Here is a 20,147-nt window from a genome sequence, read left to right as displayed (position 1 = left end):
TGTACGAAGTTTGTACATTCTCCCCGTGACCACATGGGTTTTCTCCGAGACCTTCGGTTTCCTCCCACATTCCAAAGACGTGCAGGTTTGTAGGTTGATTGGCTTGGTGTAATGTAAAGTGTCCCTAGTGTGTGTGTAGGATAGTGTTAGTGTGCGGGGATTGCTGGTCAGTGCGGACCCGGTGGCTCGAAGGGCCTGTTTCCACGCTATATCCCTAAACTAAACTAAACTAAATTTCCTACAGATCCCTTCGATGGTGGGGAGATCAGCAGCGATGTGTCCATCTTCTTTGTTTCTGGGCATTCAAGTTGCTGAACTAAGCTGTGATGCAGCCCATCAATATGCTCTCCACCGTACATGTGTGGAGTTCAAGAGTTTTCATCCACATACCGAATCTCCTCAATCTTCTAAGAAAGTAGAAATGATGATAGGCTTTCTTTATGATTGTATCAATGTGCTGGGCCTAGGATAGACCTGCAGAGATAAGCATGCCCAGGAATGGTCATTCTCTCCACCACTGACTGTCGATAAAGACAGACTAAATGTGTAGTAAGGAACTGCAGATGCTGGTTTAACCCGAAGAAAGACACAAAAAGCTGGAGTAACTCAGCGGGATGGGCAGCATCTCTGGAGAGAAGGAATGGATGACGTTCTGGATCGAGACGCTTCTTTAAAGTAGTTAGGGAAAAGGGAAACGAGAGATGTAGATGATGATGTAGAGAGATAAAGAACAATAAATGAAAGATATGCAAAAAAGTAACGATGATAAATGAAACAGGTTAGCTGTTTGTTGGGTGAAAACGAGAAGCTGATGCAACGTGCGTGGGGGAGGAATAGAGAGAGAAGGAATGCCGGGGTTACTTGAATTTAAAGCTTGAGCACCTTACAGCCCAGTGGTATGAATATTGATTTCTCTAACTTCAAGTAACCCCAGCATTCCCATTCCTGAATTTATAGATGGAGTTGGAACTGCGTCTGGCTACACAGTAATGGGATTTGAGTCAATAGAACAGAGGAATGAGCACACAACCTGAGGTGCACCAATGCTGATGGTTCTCTAGGAGGAATTTGGATGTGCATTTGGACTTTACAATGTAGACGAGAGCATATTCTGAGCACAGAATATGCTACACTAAACTGGAAGTACTGCAAGAGAAGTGTTGCTTCCCCTAGATGGTGAGGAGCAATGATATAAAATGGGAATTGAAAATCAAAACATACACAAGTCTCCTCACTTATCCAGTTTTGTTAAAGAGCCTTCGATCTTGCAAGTTAATTCTGTCTCACTTTCCATGATTGATGCTTGGTCTGCTGGGTGCTTCCAGCAATTTCATTTTTATTGTCATAAAAGTAGGTTTCAGGGGTGGGGGGGAAGGGAGTTAACGAGGGTCAAGAGTCAAGAGTCAAGAGAGTTTATTGTCATGTGTCCCAGATAGGACAATGAAATTCTTGCTTTGCTTCAGCACAATAGAATATAGTAGGCATGAATAGTAGGTGGTGCATCTCCTGCTATTGCATGGGAAGATATTGCCTGAAGGGGAATGGTTATAGATGGAGATACAAAAGTGAAGCCGCATTTTGGAGACCTTTAAGGATGACTAGACCAGGTGCAGACCCGTTAGGCCCCGTCCCCCGAGGCAATATGCCACTACTGACCCATAGACCCCAACTGCACAGGCGTGGCAGAGGGGTTCCTGTTGTGACTCGAGATCCCCGTTGTGACACGAGACATGGCAACCCTCCCCCGCCTGTGCCTCACCATCCCTCTTCCTACCCCTATTCTCCTCCATTCCCCCTCAACCCCCAGCACTGCCTCACCCTCCTCTTCATCCTCCCTCTTGTTTCCCCTCTCATCCTCCCCTCACCCACTCCCTCCCTTACCTCTCCCTCCCTCTCCTTTCCCTTACCCTCAATCACTCCCTCCATCCCTCCAACCCCTCTCCCCTTTTTCTTAAAGATAACCTAAACACAATGTCATTGGTGAATTAAAACGTAAGAATTTGATTAAAACTGAGGTTTTTTTTAAATCGCGATTTTGAATGTAAATGAAATTCGGGATCATATTGTGATGTCACTGTGACGTTGAACACGACTGATGGGCAGGGCAAGTGGAAAAATGGTTTGAAAAGTGATTTTTGTAAAGTTTAAAATGTCAATAACTTGTAAAATATAACATCAATCTGAACGAAAATTGTTTCATTTACATCACAGGGCAATGGTGAGTAAGGTGGGCCAAAAATGGTTGCACTATCGTGTACCGTTTTGACTGGGTATTTGGATCTCACACGCATGCATACAAACAAACGAACAAGATAAGAGTTTTAGTAATATATTTATAGACCAAGTGGGACCCGTTATGTGCCTGTCACACGGGAGGCCTGGTTCCCCCAACACAATATTCGACCACTCATGCATAGCCTCCATGGGAGATCTGGTCCCCAAACGCAACCCGTTCCCCAACGCAATATTCCACCACTCACCCATTCCCCCAATGCAACCTGTTCCCCTAATGCAATATTCCACCACTCAGCCATAGCCCCCAACTGTGCAGGCTGGCTCATTTCCCTTTATTCACCCTCCCTCATTGTAAACTTTAAAAAAATGCAATTGCACTTGCTAAAGGACTCAGTGTACTGGGATGTCAACATTGTAGCGGGCAGGTCTACAATTCCATTGTGACATCATACCTGGTAACTGCCAGTGCAGATTGGAAAAAATCTTTCTCAAAGTGGGGTTTTTTTAACATAAAAATGTGATAACTTGTAAAATATAACATCAATCTGAATAAAAATTGTTGAAAACACACCACATGACAATTGAGAGTAAGGTGGTGCAAAAATTGTTGCGCTATTGTGTACCGTTTTGGCGTAGTTTCGAGATCTTACTCACACTCTCTCACAGACAGACATCCAAACAAACAAGATGAGAGTTTTAGTAATATATAGATAGAAGATAAAAGTCGTGGTGTGGGAAGAGATATGTCTGGTGCTGGCAATGTGTTAAAGGTGGTGGAAATCACAGAGGATAAACAGTTAAGGGTGTAGACATGAAGACAAGAGGGACCATATCCTTGCTCTGGAGCAGATGCAGTTGGATCACTCAACATCTGCAGAAAAATGAACAGCTACATTTGTTTGATCAGTTCTGACAAAGAACCGCCGATGTAAAACATAACCATTTCTCTTTCCACAAATACTGCCCGACTTGTTGAATGTTTCCAGCAAATATCCATTTTCATTTTCTATTATTTCAGAAATCTGAAACTTTCTTCACCAGAAACCTGTTGATTACAAAACTGACTTTAATAGATTTTCCTATAATAGGACATGGTTCAAATGCTGATAATATACATCAGCCATGTCCTCTTGGGGTGATAGGGTCAGAGATATTCCTATGCTCATAATTTTATTGGGGAATTCCATGCTTCTCCAATCTTTGCTGATTGCTTGAGAAAAGAACAAACCCCTTGCAGCACAGAGGAGGAGCAGTGAGAGAGAGTCTTCAAGAATACTTGTTAGAGAAAGGTGGAGAACTTTTTCAAAGCGGGCATTCTTTGAGGTTTCACAGGGGAGCAGTAAATTGGAGACATTGAAATCTTGAGCAAATATTGATTGCTTTATGGAATTCCTAGAGTAATATTTGGAAGAATTAGAGTAAATATATACATTTTTCATCACTATTATGATTGAAAGAAATATGATCTTCTTTAAATAATTTGTCATTTTTGGAAATAAATATATTATCCAACATTATGAATTGGTCTGTGCAAATAACTGGGTGAAAACAAAGTATGAACTACTTCAATTAAGTTACGTTCAACTAAAAGTAAATTTTAATTGATTTTGATGCTATTCAGACTGCTATCTTTACAAGCTATTGTATCAAACAAATGTATTGTTCAATGACAAAATGTATAATGAGTGCTTTGCCACTGATGGAATTACATCAGCTTCTACCACCTGCATCATCAGCACACAGTGGCTGCAAATGCACCACCTACAAAATGCAGTTGCATTTATAAGCACATGTAATATAATGGAATGTCAAGGTTAATTTAAACAACTTAATCTTCTTTTGGCTAAAGTGGAAGTCTCAACATAAAGGCTCAGGTATTTATCGCAGAAGTAATTTCTTCACCTAGAAGAATAAAAATTTCTTCACCTAAAAAAATAATAATTGCACTACTATGACTGTATGCACGTAAATATATCTATTTATTGCTCATATTCTATGTCGCTCTTCTAGGGAGATGCTAACTGCAATTCGTTGTCTCTGTACTGTACACTGCACAATGACAATAAAGTTTGAATCTGAATCTGAATCTGAAGGTAACTAGTCTTTGGAATTCCCTGCCTAAGATAGTGGTGGAGATTCAGTCACTGAATATATTCAAGAAAGAAATCAATAGATTTTTTGATATTACAGGAATCAGGCAATATAAGGTCACAGCAGGAAAGAGGCGCTTGGGTAAAAGGTCCTACTGAATGGTACAACGGTCACTTGAGGTGAATAGTCTACTCCTGCTATTTTTATTACTTATAATAAACTGTAGAGCTAGTTTCCAGAGGCCAGATTCTGAGTTATGAAGAAAAACAGGGGACACGGGGGGAGTCATTTATATTCCATCCCTCTTGAGATCAAAGACAATATACTTTTCATGTTTTTTGATTTTTTTCTGTACTCATGTATTAACTTTTAGTCACTTGTGAACATGGACATCCAAATCACTTGATTCTTCCACAACTGCCAGACCTTTGCTATTAATCAACTCATTCAAAACCACCAACAGAGTTTTAAATGGTTATTTGCTCTTTTTTGTGATTGTTGTATATAAATATGAATTTGTGTTTATTTAAGAACTGTGTCTGCATTTTAAATATAATGCATTTGCTGAGGTTACCTGAGGATAACAGAGGATATGAAAAGATTTCCCATGTAAATTCACGCCTTCTTTGCCTTCTCTAAATTCAGATATAAATCATAACAGCAGAATACTGTGGATTTCGTAAAGTGAGGAACAGGAATATACACAGCAGGCTAACGTGCTTTGTTAGCTGCATCAAGTTTTATGTTTCATTTTAAATCACAAAACATTTCACAAGACTCCTCAATTGGTCAAAGCTGTTTTACAAATCATTTGTCAAATCATTGCTTTTCCACTTACAAAATAATTTAATAGATAACATTCTTTACCTTTATGCACAGAAACACTTGTTTGTTTCATTTGTATGTAGTCTACAAAAGTAGATAATATTTTCGATATTGATATTTTCATATTCAATAAATATTAATTATAAATTAGGTTGGAAATAATTATGTTTTAAATGATTAAATTTATTACCATTTCCCCCCAGGTTAATGCTGCTTTTGTATGAAAGTATACTTAAATCCATTAGCAATGTGACAATATATTTCAAACCTGCAAAACTAACGGAAATGATTTATATTTTATAATGACGTAAAATCAGAAAATGATGGAAATCCATGGCAGCACCTATAAAGAAAGGAACAGGTACTGTTTCTGGGAAAGTTAATGTTGAACCTTCATTTGTTCTGAGAAAATATATTTATTATTCCAAAAGCAAAATGCTGAAAATGTTGGAAATCTGAAAAATAGAAAATGCTGCAAAAACATTCAACAGGGAAAGTTTTGCTCGGGAAGAATACAGAGTTAATGTTTCAGATTCATCAATGTTGCTGAATATATCCAGTGTTTTCTGTTTGTGGTGATATATATTAGTTTTACACGTTCTTGACATATCTCTCACATCCTGATGATTTTGGATGTACTTTCACGAGAAAGCTCTGATCTTGAAAAAAACAATGACTAAATATTTAAATATCAAAATCAGAAAATACTTTTCTATCTGTGTCCTGCATATACACATGAAATAAAGAGGTAAATAAAGAGCTTTTTTATTTTTGAAGTGGACACACTGCTCAAAATATTGGGGGGGAAACAAATTAACTATAACATACTTTGGTCAACTGAATATTTTTTTCTGGGATGTTTCGTACGCTGAAATTAATCACTTGAAGCTTGATGTCAACGAAATAGCCTTAGCTTTCAAATGCTGTGGTGGCCGACAAGTTCGTATATATATATATATATATATATATATATATATATATATATATATATATATTTATCTTTAGAAGTTGATTTTTTTTTTACAGAGTGAACCGTAGAGGTCTGAACACAATCTTAAGATTCAGTTTCAAGAACTGAAACGATGAACCAAATCGCAAACTTCTTCCAAACACAAAGGTGTTATGTTTTCTTTTACACAAAATTGTATATATCAAGATGCATTGTAACGGGTTCTTCCCCCAAAGTGAGCAAGTTGCTACAGATGAGTGAGGCTTGATAAGTCTTGTATATTTCAGATTTATATCTGATCACAAACATGAATATCCCTATTCCTCCCCTTGATTAAAAAAAAAGAGAGCGGGGGCACTTTATGAAGCAAACGGAGCCCTTTAAATTTGTAACCATCTCATCTCTATAATTGAAGATGCAGAATGCAACCAAATAAATGCATTTTTATTTTGCTCCAGTCTTGAAATGGAAAGAAAGGTTTGAAGCTCGTCTCGAATGTTTCCCTGCGAGCCGAGCGGCACCTTTACTTGGCGTCCGTGCACTTGCCCTTTGATCCGTGGATTAGTGTTAGGGTTGGGGCAGTGCTCCTGGTAACAGCGGCAGAGCGAGAGAGAGAGAGAGAGCCCCTCTCTCTCTTACACACACCCACCCACCCAGCTCACACTCGCCCTCTCACACTCACCGGGGCCACGGGCAGGTGCATCGCGCCCTGAGCCCTGGCACCGGGTGACACACGGACGGACACGGGCACAGAGAGAGAGGGGGGGGAGAGAGAGCAAACCAACCTTACATGTCACTCACTCTCACTGTGCGCCGTGGAGAAAGGAGAGAAGGAGAGAATTTATTATCATTTTATTGTTTTGTTTACCCCCCCCCCCCCCCCCCGTCGCTGCCGTTCTGTTCATCTCCTACAACACACGCGGCGGCAACAACAACAACAAAAAATGATAAGGAAGGAGAGTGTGAAGAGAAAATGATCTAAAAAAAGAGAGAGCGAGAGGAGTTGGGTGGAGGAAGGGAAAATGCCCAGGAGAAAGCAGGAGCAGCCGAAGCGACTGCCCTTTTCGCGTAAGTGAGCGGCGGGGGAGAGGGAGAGGGAGAGGGGGTGAGGCTGACAAAGGCGCCGAGACCGAGACCGAGACCGCCACCGCTTCACCTTTGAACAGGGCGGCCGGGCCGGGCCGGGCCGGAGGGAGGGAGGGAGAGAGAGAGGCCGCCATGTTGGTGGTGGCGGTGTGTGTGTGTGGGGACGCTCAGGGTGTCTGTCCGTGTGTCCGTCCGTCTGCTCCACCGCCCGCCTGGGATCATTCATTCCCTCCCCCTCCCCTCCACAGTAATTTATAACCGGGTGGTGAGGGTCCCGGGGAGGCGCTTGTGCAGCTTATTATTATTATTATTGTTGTTGGGAGCTGCTGTGGAGTTCATCTCCTTCACCCCCCTCGGGTCACCGATTGAACTGTGTGTGTGGGGGGGGGGTTGTTGTCGCTACTCGGGGTTTTTTTTTTCCTTCTCCCCCTCTCTCGATCCCCCTCCTCTCCCAGTGAGTCCAGGGGATAGTTCACTGCGGACGGTGGAGCGGCCCTGGCCAGGGAGGAGAGGTCAGGCCGCGGCCTCTGCCCCCGGCCCCGGCCCTGGCGTTGGCCCTGGCCCAGCGGGAGCTTCCTCACTCCCTCTCTCCCTCCCTCCCTCCCTCACAGCAGCAGCAGCCCCGCACTTTCTCCCAGTCCCTGTGTTTATTCCAGCAACAACTTTCAGTCGGACTCCGCGGGTGTGATTTTTAAATTTTTAAAAAATCATTATTATTTTTTCGCCTCGCCCGAGGGGCCGCCCTAGTTCACGGCTCCGGGTCACAACCGCCCCGGCGGCCGAGTGCCGGCCCCGCACCGACATTTTACCTTTTCAGTCTAACATTTCATTCACAAGTGTCAAATCCCTCTAGTAAACTCCAGATCTGCAGCACTCTAGCATCCTTTAATCTGTCGCAAACAGTTCACCGGATCAGATGGTGACCCTTCCTCCAGTGCTGTGCCTGTGTGTCGGTGCATCTATTTACACTGTATACCGTGTCTCGCCCCCGATAAGCATGCCCGTTATCACTACAAGCGCATGTTAAGTTTACTGCTAATCATCTTATGTTGCTCAGTCTGACAAAGTCCTATTTTAATTGGTATAATGGTGAATAAAGGCGCGGAAATAGGCGTGCGTTGCAAACGTGCCTTGTGCATAACATCTGCTCGTGGATTGCTGCTCTGGTTACTGACTGTGCAGTAAAGGTCAACACCACCATTGCACCGCAGACGACAAAGCACACACAGCATTGTGACTGCCTAAAAGCACTTGCCCTTTGTCTATGCAAAACCTATTAAGGGATTTGTTAAATTAATGACATTTATTGATGGAGAGGGTGGTCTTAATTGCTGACATTGAGTCGTGTAATAACTGACTCAAATACATGCTAGCAAAATTTGGTATTGATTGTAATTATTTTGCCCCCATCTTAGTAGTCCACAAATGGTTATAGTTTTAAGGTCACCGGTGATTACTAAAAACTTGAATGGCACCAAAGGTGAAAGATGTATTGTTACCAGTAATAGATACTCAGATCTGGGCAGGCAGGATTGAGTATAACATTGATGGCACTCGTTGTCACTTGTTGCATTTTTAGTCCCTTAAATTTAGCAGTTTGGCAAAGAATATCTTGACATCTGGAGAAGCCTGTTATGGTGATACACAGCTATAACTGTATTATTCAACTTTATTGTTTATAAAAGAACTCCATCTATATTGAACTAATATTTTACATATGTGAATACATAGTTCATAAATTTCCATAGGCTTCCAATCTTCTGTCATTTAGTTTTGGAGCTTGTGATGATTTAATCAATGTTATCGCAGAAGATTGGAGAATACTTACAGACATTTTAAAGTCATATTACAATGAAGCATGTAGAAATGGAACAGACAAATTGATTTCATCATCATAAACTGTTAGGCAGGGAGGGGATTGGCGAAGGTATTTCATATGACTGATATTCTGGACTCGCCTTCAGTCTGCATTGGTAGGCTCAACCACAAAAGTGCGGTTTATGCATTTGAATTAAGGAAATGATAAGAATCCTCTTTTATGGGCTTAAGGTCAAGTAGTCACCAGATACTTATTATCTGCCACCTGTGTTGGCTAAACAGTCGTGGGATCTGACAAAGTCATCTCAATGCATTTCATTGTCTTCAAGATGAGGCAAAAATCGGAGCAGGGTAAAGAAATTTGAGAATAAGTAATGAAAGAAAGGCACTGAAAGTTAGTGACATAAAATTGATCAGTGGTAATAAAGTTGAAAATGAACTACATACAATATCATATTAAATATTTCAGGGAGATGGTAGTTTATGGCTTGTTTATAGATCAATTTTTAACATGGTCAGTGGTGATGTAGGCCTGGTGACTGTAGCAGCACTGGCTCAAAGTTAGTGCTTTACTCTTAGATTTGATTGAATGAGAAAAACAGTTGGGAGAGAGGTTTGCATTTGTTCAGTTTTGCTTTGCAAATAATGTCCCTGTAGATATGGTAGATATTGATAGCTGACAAACTACTTGTCACTTATTTGGTTTGTGATTGCCATTCTTATAACTTCCCAGCAGGGTAGCATTATGGCACTACTTGTTGCTCCATGGACTCAGATTTAACCCTGACCTTGGATCTTTGCAATTCTCTTTGTGACCATATGATTTTCCTCGAGGTGCTCTGGTTTCCTTCTGTGCCTAAAATTTACTGGTAGGTTAATTGGTTCTTGTAAATCACCATGTAGCATAGATTAATGGCAATGAAGAATCAAAAAGACACAAAGTGCTGGAGTAACTCAGAGGGTCAGGCAGCATCTCTAGAGAACATGGATGGATCGGTGACGTTTTGGGTCAGGAGTTTCTTCAGACTGAAACGTTACCTATCCATGTTCTCCAGAGATGCTGCTTAACCCACTAAGTTACTCCAGTGCTCTGTGTGCTTTTGTGTAAACCACTTTCTGCAGTTCCTTGTTTCTACAAGAATCAAAAGGGTGCTGATGGACATATATATTGGAAATAATAAATTGGAGGGGGGGGGGGGGGGGGGTGTTGGACAGTATGAAGAGTGGGAATGTGATTCTTGGATTTGTTCCCGTGGGAATTCATATACAGTGATACACTGTTTACAGAGGTACATACTGTGGTATACAGATACAGTGTGGGAACAGGCCCTTCGGTCCACGGAGTCTGTGCCAACTAGCAATCACCTGAACACTAGTTCTATCCTACCGACTAGGGACAATTTACAGAAGCCAATTAATCTACATACCTGCATGTCTTTGGAATGTGGAAGAAAACCAGAGCACCCGGGGAAAACCCATATGGTCACAGGGGGAACATACAAACAGCACCTGATGTCAGGGTCGAACCCTGTTTACTGGTGCTGTAAAGCAGCAACTTTACGCCTGTGCCACTGTGCTGCCCAATTTACTTTGTTATTGTTAAAAGTACAAAAGAATGATAATCACATTTTTCAGATTATAATCAATAGCTACTGTAAGCAAGTTAGTATTTTTGTTCGTAATAATTCAACTTTTTAATTAGCAGAAAAGTCATTGTAACAAGTGGCATTGTCACTGATTGTCATCCAATGCTTGGCTAATGCTTGCCTTTATTAAACCCTAAATTGCCACACCATGATTATTGCCAGAAAATATTTAATACATGGAGGTAAATATCTTAGTTATAAAAATAACTAATCTGTTGGCAAAACTTTCTTTTGTCTCAAGATATCCTGATCTGCTTTTTGAGTACATATAGGTGGTGTTCCGATTGTTTCATTTATTCCATCTAAAAACCATACATTTTGTAAAATATTATTTATAAAATGTAGACATTTAAAAAAAATGTAAGAATATCCTTTCTTTCTGTTGATTAGAGAATAACATGAAAGAAGATTTAAAATGCACAGTGGTTTCCTTTCAGCTGCTCCGTTGGGTACAATTCCTTCATTAACCTATTCGTTTGGTAGTTGCTATGGAATTGGAAGGTTATTGATTGTCTATGTTCAGGTTATATGAGAGGATAGGCTGAGCGATGCATACTGATCCACAGTAATTATAAACGGGCAGGCTCTTCAGTTTTGTTACCAGAATCTGTAACACTGAATAATGCCAATAATCAATAATTGCCCTATTTTTTTCCCCATTACAGTTCTCACTGTTCCTTTGTCATATTTCTTTCATTACCCTTCCTTACTTAGCTGATTATGTGGTGCTTCGTTTCTACGCCTTGCTGTTGTGTTTTCCATGTTATTTAACAATTGAGATATCACAATTGAGCCTGACCTTATCCTCGTATGACATCTTGTGTGCAGGTTTAAAGCAAAGATTGCAAATCACAACAGCAATTCAAGAACAGGGATATTTTATTCTACCTTGGGTTATCTGTAACATTCTGGTCTTGTTCAACCAAGATGAGCAAAGTTTGAGGTTGAGCCTTCACCTTATTTGGCATCTCTGTGCTCCTTTGAAGAACAATAGAGAATTGATAGTGCTTTTTACACTTATTACACGTTCTAATTTTTGTGTGCATGGTGTGCACTGGGATTCATTCTTTGAAGCTGCTGGGCTATGCCTTTCTGTAAATTATTATAGTCAGTCTGATTCCCATTTTTTATTTCACAAATGCTGCATGGACAGATCAGTGATACTGTGAGAAACGTGTAGTGCTATAATCTTTTCTGATGGGTTAGTTTCTGCTTTAGAAAATACACTGGAAGCCAACTACAGTTGATCAAAGTCGATCATCAAACGTAGCAAACCTTTGTGTGATCTTGGGTCTACCAAGAACTTACTGGTATACTTTCGTCTAGTCACTCCTTTTAGGTCGTTATTTCTAATATAGTCACATCTTCTGATCTCCGCCCCTTTCCGCAAAGACTTCCCTCTGCAACTCCCTGGTTAACTCGTCCCTTTCCACCAAAACTATACCCTCCCTAGGTACCTTCTCCTGCAAATGAAGGAGATGCAGCACCTATCGTATACCACCTTGCTTGATGCTGTCCAAGGACCACGACAGTCCTTTCAGGTTAGCCTGAGGTTCACTAGTACCTCCTCCAACCTCATCTACTGCATCCACTGTTCCAATAGACAATAGGTGCAGGAGTGGGCCATTTGGCCCTTCGAGCCACCACTGCCATTCACTGTGATCATGGATGATCATTCACAATCAGTACCCCATTCCTATTTTCTCCCCATATCCCTTGACTCTGCTATCTTTAAGAGTTCTATCTAACTCTCCCTCTTGAAAGCATCCAGAGAATTGGCCTCCACTGCTTTCTGAGGCAGAGAATTCCACAGATTCACAACTCTCTGGGTGAATTTTCTTTCCTCATCTCCGTTCTAAATGGCCTACCCCTTATTCTTAAACTGTGGCCCCTGGTTCTGGACTCCCCCAACATCGGGAACATGTTTCCTGTCTCTAGCATGTCCAATCCCTTAATAATCTTATGTTTCAATAAGACATCTTCTCATCCTTCTAAATTCCAGTGTATACAAGCCCAGTCCCTCCATTCTTTTAATATATATGACAGTCCCGCCATCCCGGGAATTAACCAGGGTATCCCAGGGGTGGAATCCTCTATATTGGCGAGACCAAGTGCACACTGGGCAATCATTTCACAGAACACCTTCGCTCAGTCTGCCTTGGCCTTTGTGATCTGGTTGCCAAGCATTTTAACTCCCATACCCCTAATGACCTGTCTGTCCTAGGCCTCCTCCATTGTCAGAGTGAGGCCAAACGTAAATTGGAGGAACAGCACCTCATATTTCGCTTGGGCAACCTACAACCCAGCGGTATGAATATTGATTTCAAGTAACCCTTGCATCCTCTCTTTCTCTATGCCCCTCCCCCACCATAGTTGTTGTACTAGTTGTATCATCCTGTGGAGTTTCACTGTTTGTATAACTCGTTATAATCTATCCCGCAGACAACAATACACCATTGTGGGCTCCATCTTGATCATCGTCGCTTTTTATATATCTTTTAATCATTTGTTCCATGTACCTCCTACTCTCGTTTCCCTTTCCCCTGACTCTCAGTGTGAAGTGTCCCGACCTGAAACGTCATCTGTTCCTTTTTGTCAGAGATGCTGCCTGACCCGTTGAGTTACTCCAGCTTTTTGTGTCTATCTATAGTTAAGTGTTTACTTACTTAACGGGATTGCGTGTGAAATATTTGTATGTTTTATTTAACAATGCTTCTTTACAAACATTTTGAACATAATCTTATTCAGGGATGTTAATTCCTTAGTTATTATCAAAATCAATTGCCATTCAAGGCTAGGAAAAACTGGAAAATCAATATTGCAGCAATTGATATAATTACTGTTGGCCCAATTAAGACACAATTCAAAACATAATTTCACTACCAATTCTTAATAAATGAAATTGATTATACCTGTAAGACTAGACATATATTTTGAATTGTTTCCCTAATTATCTACTTTGAATCTAAATTCAAAGGGAGATAGATGGACATTTGACATTATAATGCTGTGAAATGTTTACACAGAAGAGAGTTTTATCATGGTAGTATTTTATCATGGTAGTATTTAACCTGTTGGTTATTTGAAAAAATGTACTACCATGAATCTTTATGCAGAATTGACATCTAAGCAGATTTTAAAATATTTTTTAATAAGATAGGAGAAAAAAACTGCTTCCATTGATATGAGCCATAACTTCAAACTTAAGAGTTAAGATATTCAGGAGTGATATGAGAAAGTACTTCTTCATTCCATGGTTCGATTCTACTTTATTGTAATGTGTATCTAAGTCCAATTAAATGCTTTTTGTTTTGCGTTCAGTTCCTTGACAATCTTAGTATAAATTAGGCACAATCATACTGAGAATAAAAGTGTAAGGTACAGACCACACTGAGTCAGTACGGAAATGTCACCGCGTTTTAGATGCTATCCTGTGCCCTTCAAGTCCAATTTTTTTAAAGTGTCAGTCTTAACTTGGTCATAAAATTATAAAGGGCCATTGTCCTGGCAGTGACATTGAAGTTGAAGTTGCACTGGTCGTCCTGGTCAGACAAAGTATCAATGTCCTCTATAGGTGCTCCACCACTCTGTGCCACTGCATGGATAATGAACATTTTACAAACTTTTAGTATGGTTAAAGCTAAATAATTTGAAGATTTCCATTGCAGGGTTAAGGATATAATGTTGTGGAACCAAAGCAAATGTGTTGAGTTCGTTACTAAACAGCCTTGAATTAATTCCTAGTTTTTAATTGGGTTAAAATTAGAAGACAGGTGAGGGATATGATTAGTGTACAGTGTTGTAAAAGGTGAACTAGTATTGCAGCTAAATTGACAAATTATACTGTAAATTTAGCATTAGTTATAAATTATAAATGAGAAGTGTTGCATTTGTAGAATGATGAACATCCTAAATATTTGTGGTGGTCGCACTTGTATTTAGCTTGCTTTGGTTCTTCCAATAGCTGGAATGTAGGAAAATTGCAAATATTATAATGAATGGATCACATAGTTAATGGAGGTGAACTAAAGCTGAAAGATACAACACATAGCGGCCAAGTAAATAAAAGCAGAGCCAAATAGAACTGTACAAGACAACAACCGAATCATAATGCTGGCGAAATATTGTGTGGATTTCTAACCTGTAGAATATCAGCAGTTTCCCTGTGAAATCTGCCTCTGAACCTGCATCAGGATATACTGAGCACAGGCTTTGCAACTCTCTCCATTTTCATGGAGGAGAAAGGCTGAGGGAGAGAGTAAGCTTAAGGTCATTTACATTTTCAAAAATTAAATTAGCCAAAGCAGTGTTTAAATTATTTTTACTGTTATTTACAATATTTAGCCTGTTTGCAGTTTTGCTCCTTCTGATGTGTAAGGATGGCTTAGCCAGCTGTCAATGCATTTTTGTGGGATTTACAGCTGGAGGGGTGTGCACTACATAGCTCTTACTGATCATGTCTGAGCTGCTTTTTGGATCGTATTGCGTCTAGAAGATCTGCTTAGTGTTACTACTCGAGGCCATTGAGTCCAGATGGTTAGAGAGTACCCTAGCAAAAAGTGATCTTGAGTTTTTATGTCTTCTTAGAAGAGTACTCCCGTGTTAGTGTAGGGTGACTGAAAAATTAAATTGATAAGTTCAGGAAGCTCGGGATTACACTTGCAATTAAAGAATGGTATCCTGCAAAATTTCTGTTTTATCTCCTAATGTGTGAATTCATATGGTGAGTAGTACATAGAGTAAAAGTAAAATGGCTTGGGAAGAAAAATGTTTTGGACAGTGGAACTTTGGAGATGAAATGACAACTCTTGTATCTCTTGGTGTATTTTCTGCAGAGGTACTTCCAACCTGGCATCAAATCAAGCAATGTTACCCACCTTTCTGTTATGAAAGAAAGTGGTTGGTGGCGCCGCGAGCGGCAGCCTCGTCAGCTGCTCGTGTGTTTTTTAGACTTTTTTTTGTTATTTTTAGTGTGTCTAAATGTATGTATTAATGTTTCTCGATGGTATGTCTGATGTGGGGGTGGGGGGGGGGGAATAGTTTTCAGTCACTTACCTCGACGGAGATGCGATTTTTTTTGCGGTGTCGTATCTTATAGAAACATAGAAAATAGGTGCAGGAGTAAGCCATTCGGCCCTTCGAGCCTGCACCGCCATTCAGTATGATCATGGCTGATCATCCAACTCAGTAGCCTTCTCTCCATACCCCCTGATCCCTTTAGCCACAAGGGCCACATCTAACTCCCTCTTAAATATAGCCAATGAACTGGCCTCAACTACCTTCTGTGGCAGAGAATTCCAGAATTATTTTTTCTCATCTCGGTCCTAAAAGATTTCCCCCTTATCCTTAAACTGTGACCCCTTGTTCTGGACTTCCCCAACATCGGGAACAATTTTCCTGCATCTAGCCTGTCCAACCCCTTAAGAATTTTGTAAGTTTCTATAAGATCCCCCCTCAATCTTCTAAATTCTAGTGAGTACAAGCCGTGTCTATCCAGTCATTCTTCATATGAAAGTCCTGACATCCCAGCAATCAGTCTGGTGAACCTTCTCTGTACTCCCTCTATGGCATGAATGTCTTTCCTCAGATTAGGAGACCAAAACTGTACGCCCCCCTTGCAGCCTAACAACTGGATTGGTGCGGCCTTTCCAGACCGGAGACCGGCCCAGAGCTTCAAGCAGCAGGCGCGGCGTGGACTTTAACATCGCAGAACTGCAATCCTTTGCCAAGGATCGCCAGTGTTGGAGCTACGACCGCGGGGCCTGTGGACTTTAACATCGTGAAGCCGCCCGGGGTCTCCGGTAAGAAGCGGCCAATTCAGGAACCCAAAGCTGCGGAGTTCCGATCCGTCCCGACGAGAGGGCCTGAACATCTATGGCGGCGACTGCGGAGGGCTCAAGGCCCCGACCACGGGTGAACAAAGGAGGAAGATGACTGAACTTTATTGTCTTCCATCACAGTGAAGAATGCTGATTCCACTGTGGTGGATGTTTATGTTAAATTCTATTGTGTATTAAGTTTTTACTTTTATGGCTGTACCTTAATTGGCGCATGTCACAATAAATGTATACTTGAACTTGCTATATTTGATAATTTCACTGCCTTCTTTTCCTCCTCACTGGTCAGCTGCAGGCCTTTAAGAATCATATCAAATTATATTTCTTTATTTTTTAATTCCATGTTTTGTTCATTATTCAAATCATGCAATGGCCTGCATGCATCATATACCTTAAAATTGGGATTTAACTCAATCCCATCATTGGGAACAAACAGCCACAGAAAACTAACTAGTAGTGTGGATTCGTGCACTGATCAGCTTAGTCTCATCGTCGGGAATAAACATCCACAGAAAACTAATAGTGTGGATTCAATTCGCTTTTTATCATTACCTAAGCATCTATGTATCTACTGCCACGTATCTTTACGTTTTCGCATTCTAACATTTTTGTATAATTTTTTTATGTGTCTAAAAGGAAAGGAACTTCCAACACATTTATTTAATACTAGACCAAGTGCAGACCGTGCTCCCCCAATATTCCACCACTCACCCGTTCCCCCAACGCAAACTGTTCCCCAACGCAATATTGCATTACTAACCCGTAGCCCCCACGGGAGGAGTGGTCCTCCAACTGAACCCGTTCCCGGACGTAAGATTCCAGCACTCCCCTGCCTTCCTCAGCACTGGATTTAATTAAAAAATTCCAATTGCACTTCCTCTACCTGCCGCAGCAGTTCCAATTACAATACCAATTGGCCCTGCCCCTCCTGTGAAGCACTTGCTGTGGTATCCCATTGAGGTGAAAAGTTCAGAGTGTTCCTGTCTTGCAACTTTGTGTTGGTGTTGAAAGCTGGCTGTAAGGATTTTAAGAGTAGAAATCTTGTTAAAGTTGGCATTTTTAATGCTTTGAAATATAGCATCATCACTGGAAGCTGCTGGAAAAAAGCTCTCTGTGAGAAGCTGCGGTTACGTACGTCCCATTGTGATGTCATTGATGGCACTCGGCAGCTTGAGAGCCCAATGTGATTGGTGCACTGTGAGTGGCATTGTGACATCATCATTGGAAGCTGTTGGAAAAATACTCTATGAGAAGCTGCGGTTACCGTTGGCAATGTCCCATTGTGATGTCATTTGTAAATGAGATCCATTGTGATTGGACGTCTGTGAGATGGCATTGTGACATCACTGGAAGCTGCTGGAAAAAGGCTCTCTGTGAGAAGTGTTTTTTTTTGTTTTTTTTAAACTTTAATCATGAATAACTTGAGAAATATAGGATGAAATCTTAAGTGAAGCTGAGTACGATGTGGTCGGGAAAACTGAGTTAGAATATGTAAAAATTTAAGCGCTAACGTGTAGCGTTTTGAGGAAGTTACAAAACATACAAACGCACATACAACACACAAGCTAATACTTTTATAGGTATGTATAGAATAGATAGATGGCAATAAATTAAACTCAGATGTTTAGCAGTAAATTTTATGCAGATTCGATGGATGTGAAGTTCTTGGACCCAGTGTACATAGATGAACTAATTTGTCTATGGTCAGTTACTTAAATAGGCAGATAGACTAACCACATGAAGTCATGGAAGACTGGGTAAACAAAATTTCCAGAGTACAGGTAGTTCTGTTATAGGTCTGAAGAAGGGGTTCGGCCCGAAACGCTGCCTATTTCCTTTGCTCCATAGATGCTGCCTCACCTGCTGAGTTTCTCCAGCATTTTTGTCTTCCTTCGATTTTCCAGCATCTGCAGTTCCCTCTTGAACATCTGTTATAACGCGATAGTTGTGTTCTAAGGGAAACATTACGATATAGAAAGTCGCTTTAGAAAAACAATTGTGTCCATGGGGAATTTGTGTTTAGTTTATTATCACATGTACCGGGGTAACTGACATTTTTTTGTTGCGTTGTGTGCTGAGGGAAAAGGGACTAGCATGTTTTAGACTCCCAATAACAATGCTTTGTTTCCCCTGGGGGGTTTTGACAATAAAGAGATTTTTAATAGCTATAAGTTTACTTTTGTTACTTACTGCATGGTAGAAATATTAAAAGCTGGGTGTTACATTGTTTAATAGAGTATTGGTGCACAAGAGTCAGTAGAAGGGATTGCTTGTCAATTTCATTCATCTAAATATTGTAGTACGATTACATGGAAACTTTTTTTCCCCTAGACTGTATTTTTCCCAAGATGGCTTTTTCTCTGCTAATCAGTTTCCAGAGTAATTTTTAAATGGATCTCGAGTTCCCAAACAAAATCGGAAAATTTACCCATTTCAGCCCATGTAATACCTACCTATAGTTTACAGGGATGGGATGGACACACTTACCAAATGTTAATATTTATGAAACATAAATTCTTGAACGTACAAAATGCATTGCAAACCTTTGTATAGAACTGCCCTGGCAAAGACCTTTGAGACTAAAACTAATATCATGCATATGCTGTTAATTTGATATAAAACGCAAAATCCTGGAAATGTTCAGGAAGTTAGGTGACATTTAAAGCCCTGTCCCACGGCACGAGTTCATTCCAAGAGTTCTCCCGAGTAAGTCCAGATTCGAACCCAGAGATTTACGGTAATGGCCACTCGTCGGTACTCGGCAAAGATCCTATAGCGGAGCAAGATAGACCACTTCTGCTAAATGCAATGGGCTGACGTGTAGTACGCAACGGAACGGAACGGAACGTGGGCCTTTTTTTCAGCCATTTCCGTAACCGGACCCGACCCGACTCGCAGTGTAGTCAATGTTGAGGGGGAACAGTTTGTGTTAATAAATTTAAATTCTGAAAATGGGGAGAAGATTTTGACCAAATAACTTTTAATTTTACGAGGATGTTTCCGTAACCGGCTTCCGTCTCCGCACTATTATCCTATGGGACCTTTGGTGGGGAGACGGAAGCCGGTTACGGAAATGGGGCCTTAAATTACCCATGAATCTGCCCATGACCGAACTACGTCTTTTTCGTCGAGTGGACTATCTTGCTCGCTATAGGATCTTTGGTACTCGGGGCTCCTGTGGACATTTTTCAACATGTTGAAAAATCTTCACGAGTCTTCCCCTGCATACCTGCTGTTAGCGAGTCTTCCCGAGTACCTGCCGTTAGCGTTACAAGCCACTAAGAGACGTCCCCGAGCTCCGACGTGCCCGCTACGTTCATTCTCCGTGCTTACCACGAGCTTGATTTTTTTTTAAACTCGGGAGAGCTCTTGGAATGAACTCGCACCGTGGGACAGGGCTATGACAAAGAGAGAAGCAAAGTTAATGTTTCATGTTAATGTCCTTTCATCAGTTCTGTTTTATTTCTGAAGAAGAATGCCTGACAGTATGAACAGCATAGAAACCTTAAACTATAGGCATGTTTACAAGTTAATCTAGGTTTGAGCAAATCACCAGCTAACACTGCCTGAAAGGATGGTAGTAGCATATTCTTTGAAGAGGGAATTGGATATATATTCAAAAGGCTGAGCGGAAAGAAGTGAGACTTAATGAATCTTTTC

At 40.8% G+C, this 20,147-nt stretch overlaps 1 protein-coding gene and 1 long non-coding RNA gene across 6 annotated transcripts in view; one reads left to right on the top strand and one right to left on the bottom strand.

Annotated features, from left to right (window-relative positions):
- Positions 1-582: 582 nt before the first annotated feature.
- LOC116971136 lies at positions 583-6,503 on the bottom strand. The gene is made up of 3 exons (XR_004411419.1): positions 6,494-6,503; positions 5,543-5,553; positions 583-668 (listed from the first exon to the last, which is right to left on the bottom strand). It is a non-coding gene; the product is annotated as an uncharacterized LOC116971136 (long non-coding RNA).
- A 160-nt stretch (positions 6,504-6,663) lies between these two features.
- znf827 (zinc finger protein 827) overlaps positions 6,664-20,147 on the top strand; it is a 94,565-nt gene continuing 81,081 nt past the window's right edge. For 3 of the 5 annotated variants that reach the window (XR_004411414.1, XR_004411417.1, XM_033018030.1), the window contains exon 1: positions 6,664-7,168. Coding sequence is in view for 3 of the 5 variants with exons in the window: in XM_033018030.1 (XP_032873921.1) it covers positions 7,123-7,168 (46 nt within the window). In the remaining 2 variants the exon portion in view is untranslated. The remainder of the gene's footprint in view (positions 7,169-20,147) is intronic. The other 2 variants (XM_033018015.1, XM_033018004.1) reach the window with 1 other exon arrangement.

This window comes from Amblyraja radiata, chromosome 1, assembly GCF_010909765.2.
Source record: "Amblyraja radiata isolate CabotCenter1 chromosome 1, sAmbRad1.1.pri, whole genome shotgun sequence".
Classification (NCBI taxonomy): Eukaryota; Metazoa; Chordata; class Chondrichthyes; order Rajiformes; family Rajidae; genus Amblyraja; species Amblyraja radiata.
The sequence above is the reverse complement of the archived record's forward strand: the minus strand, read 5'-3'. Positions and strand labels throughout refer to the sequence as shown.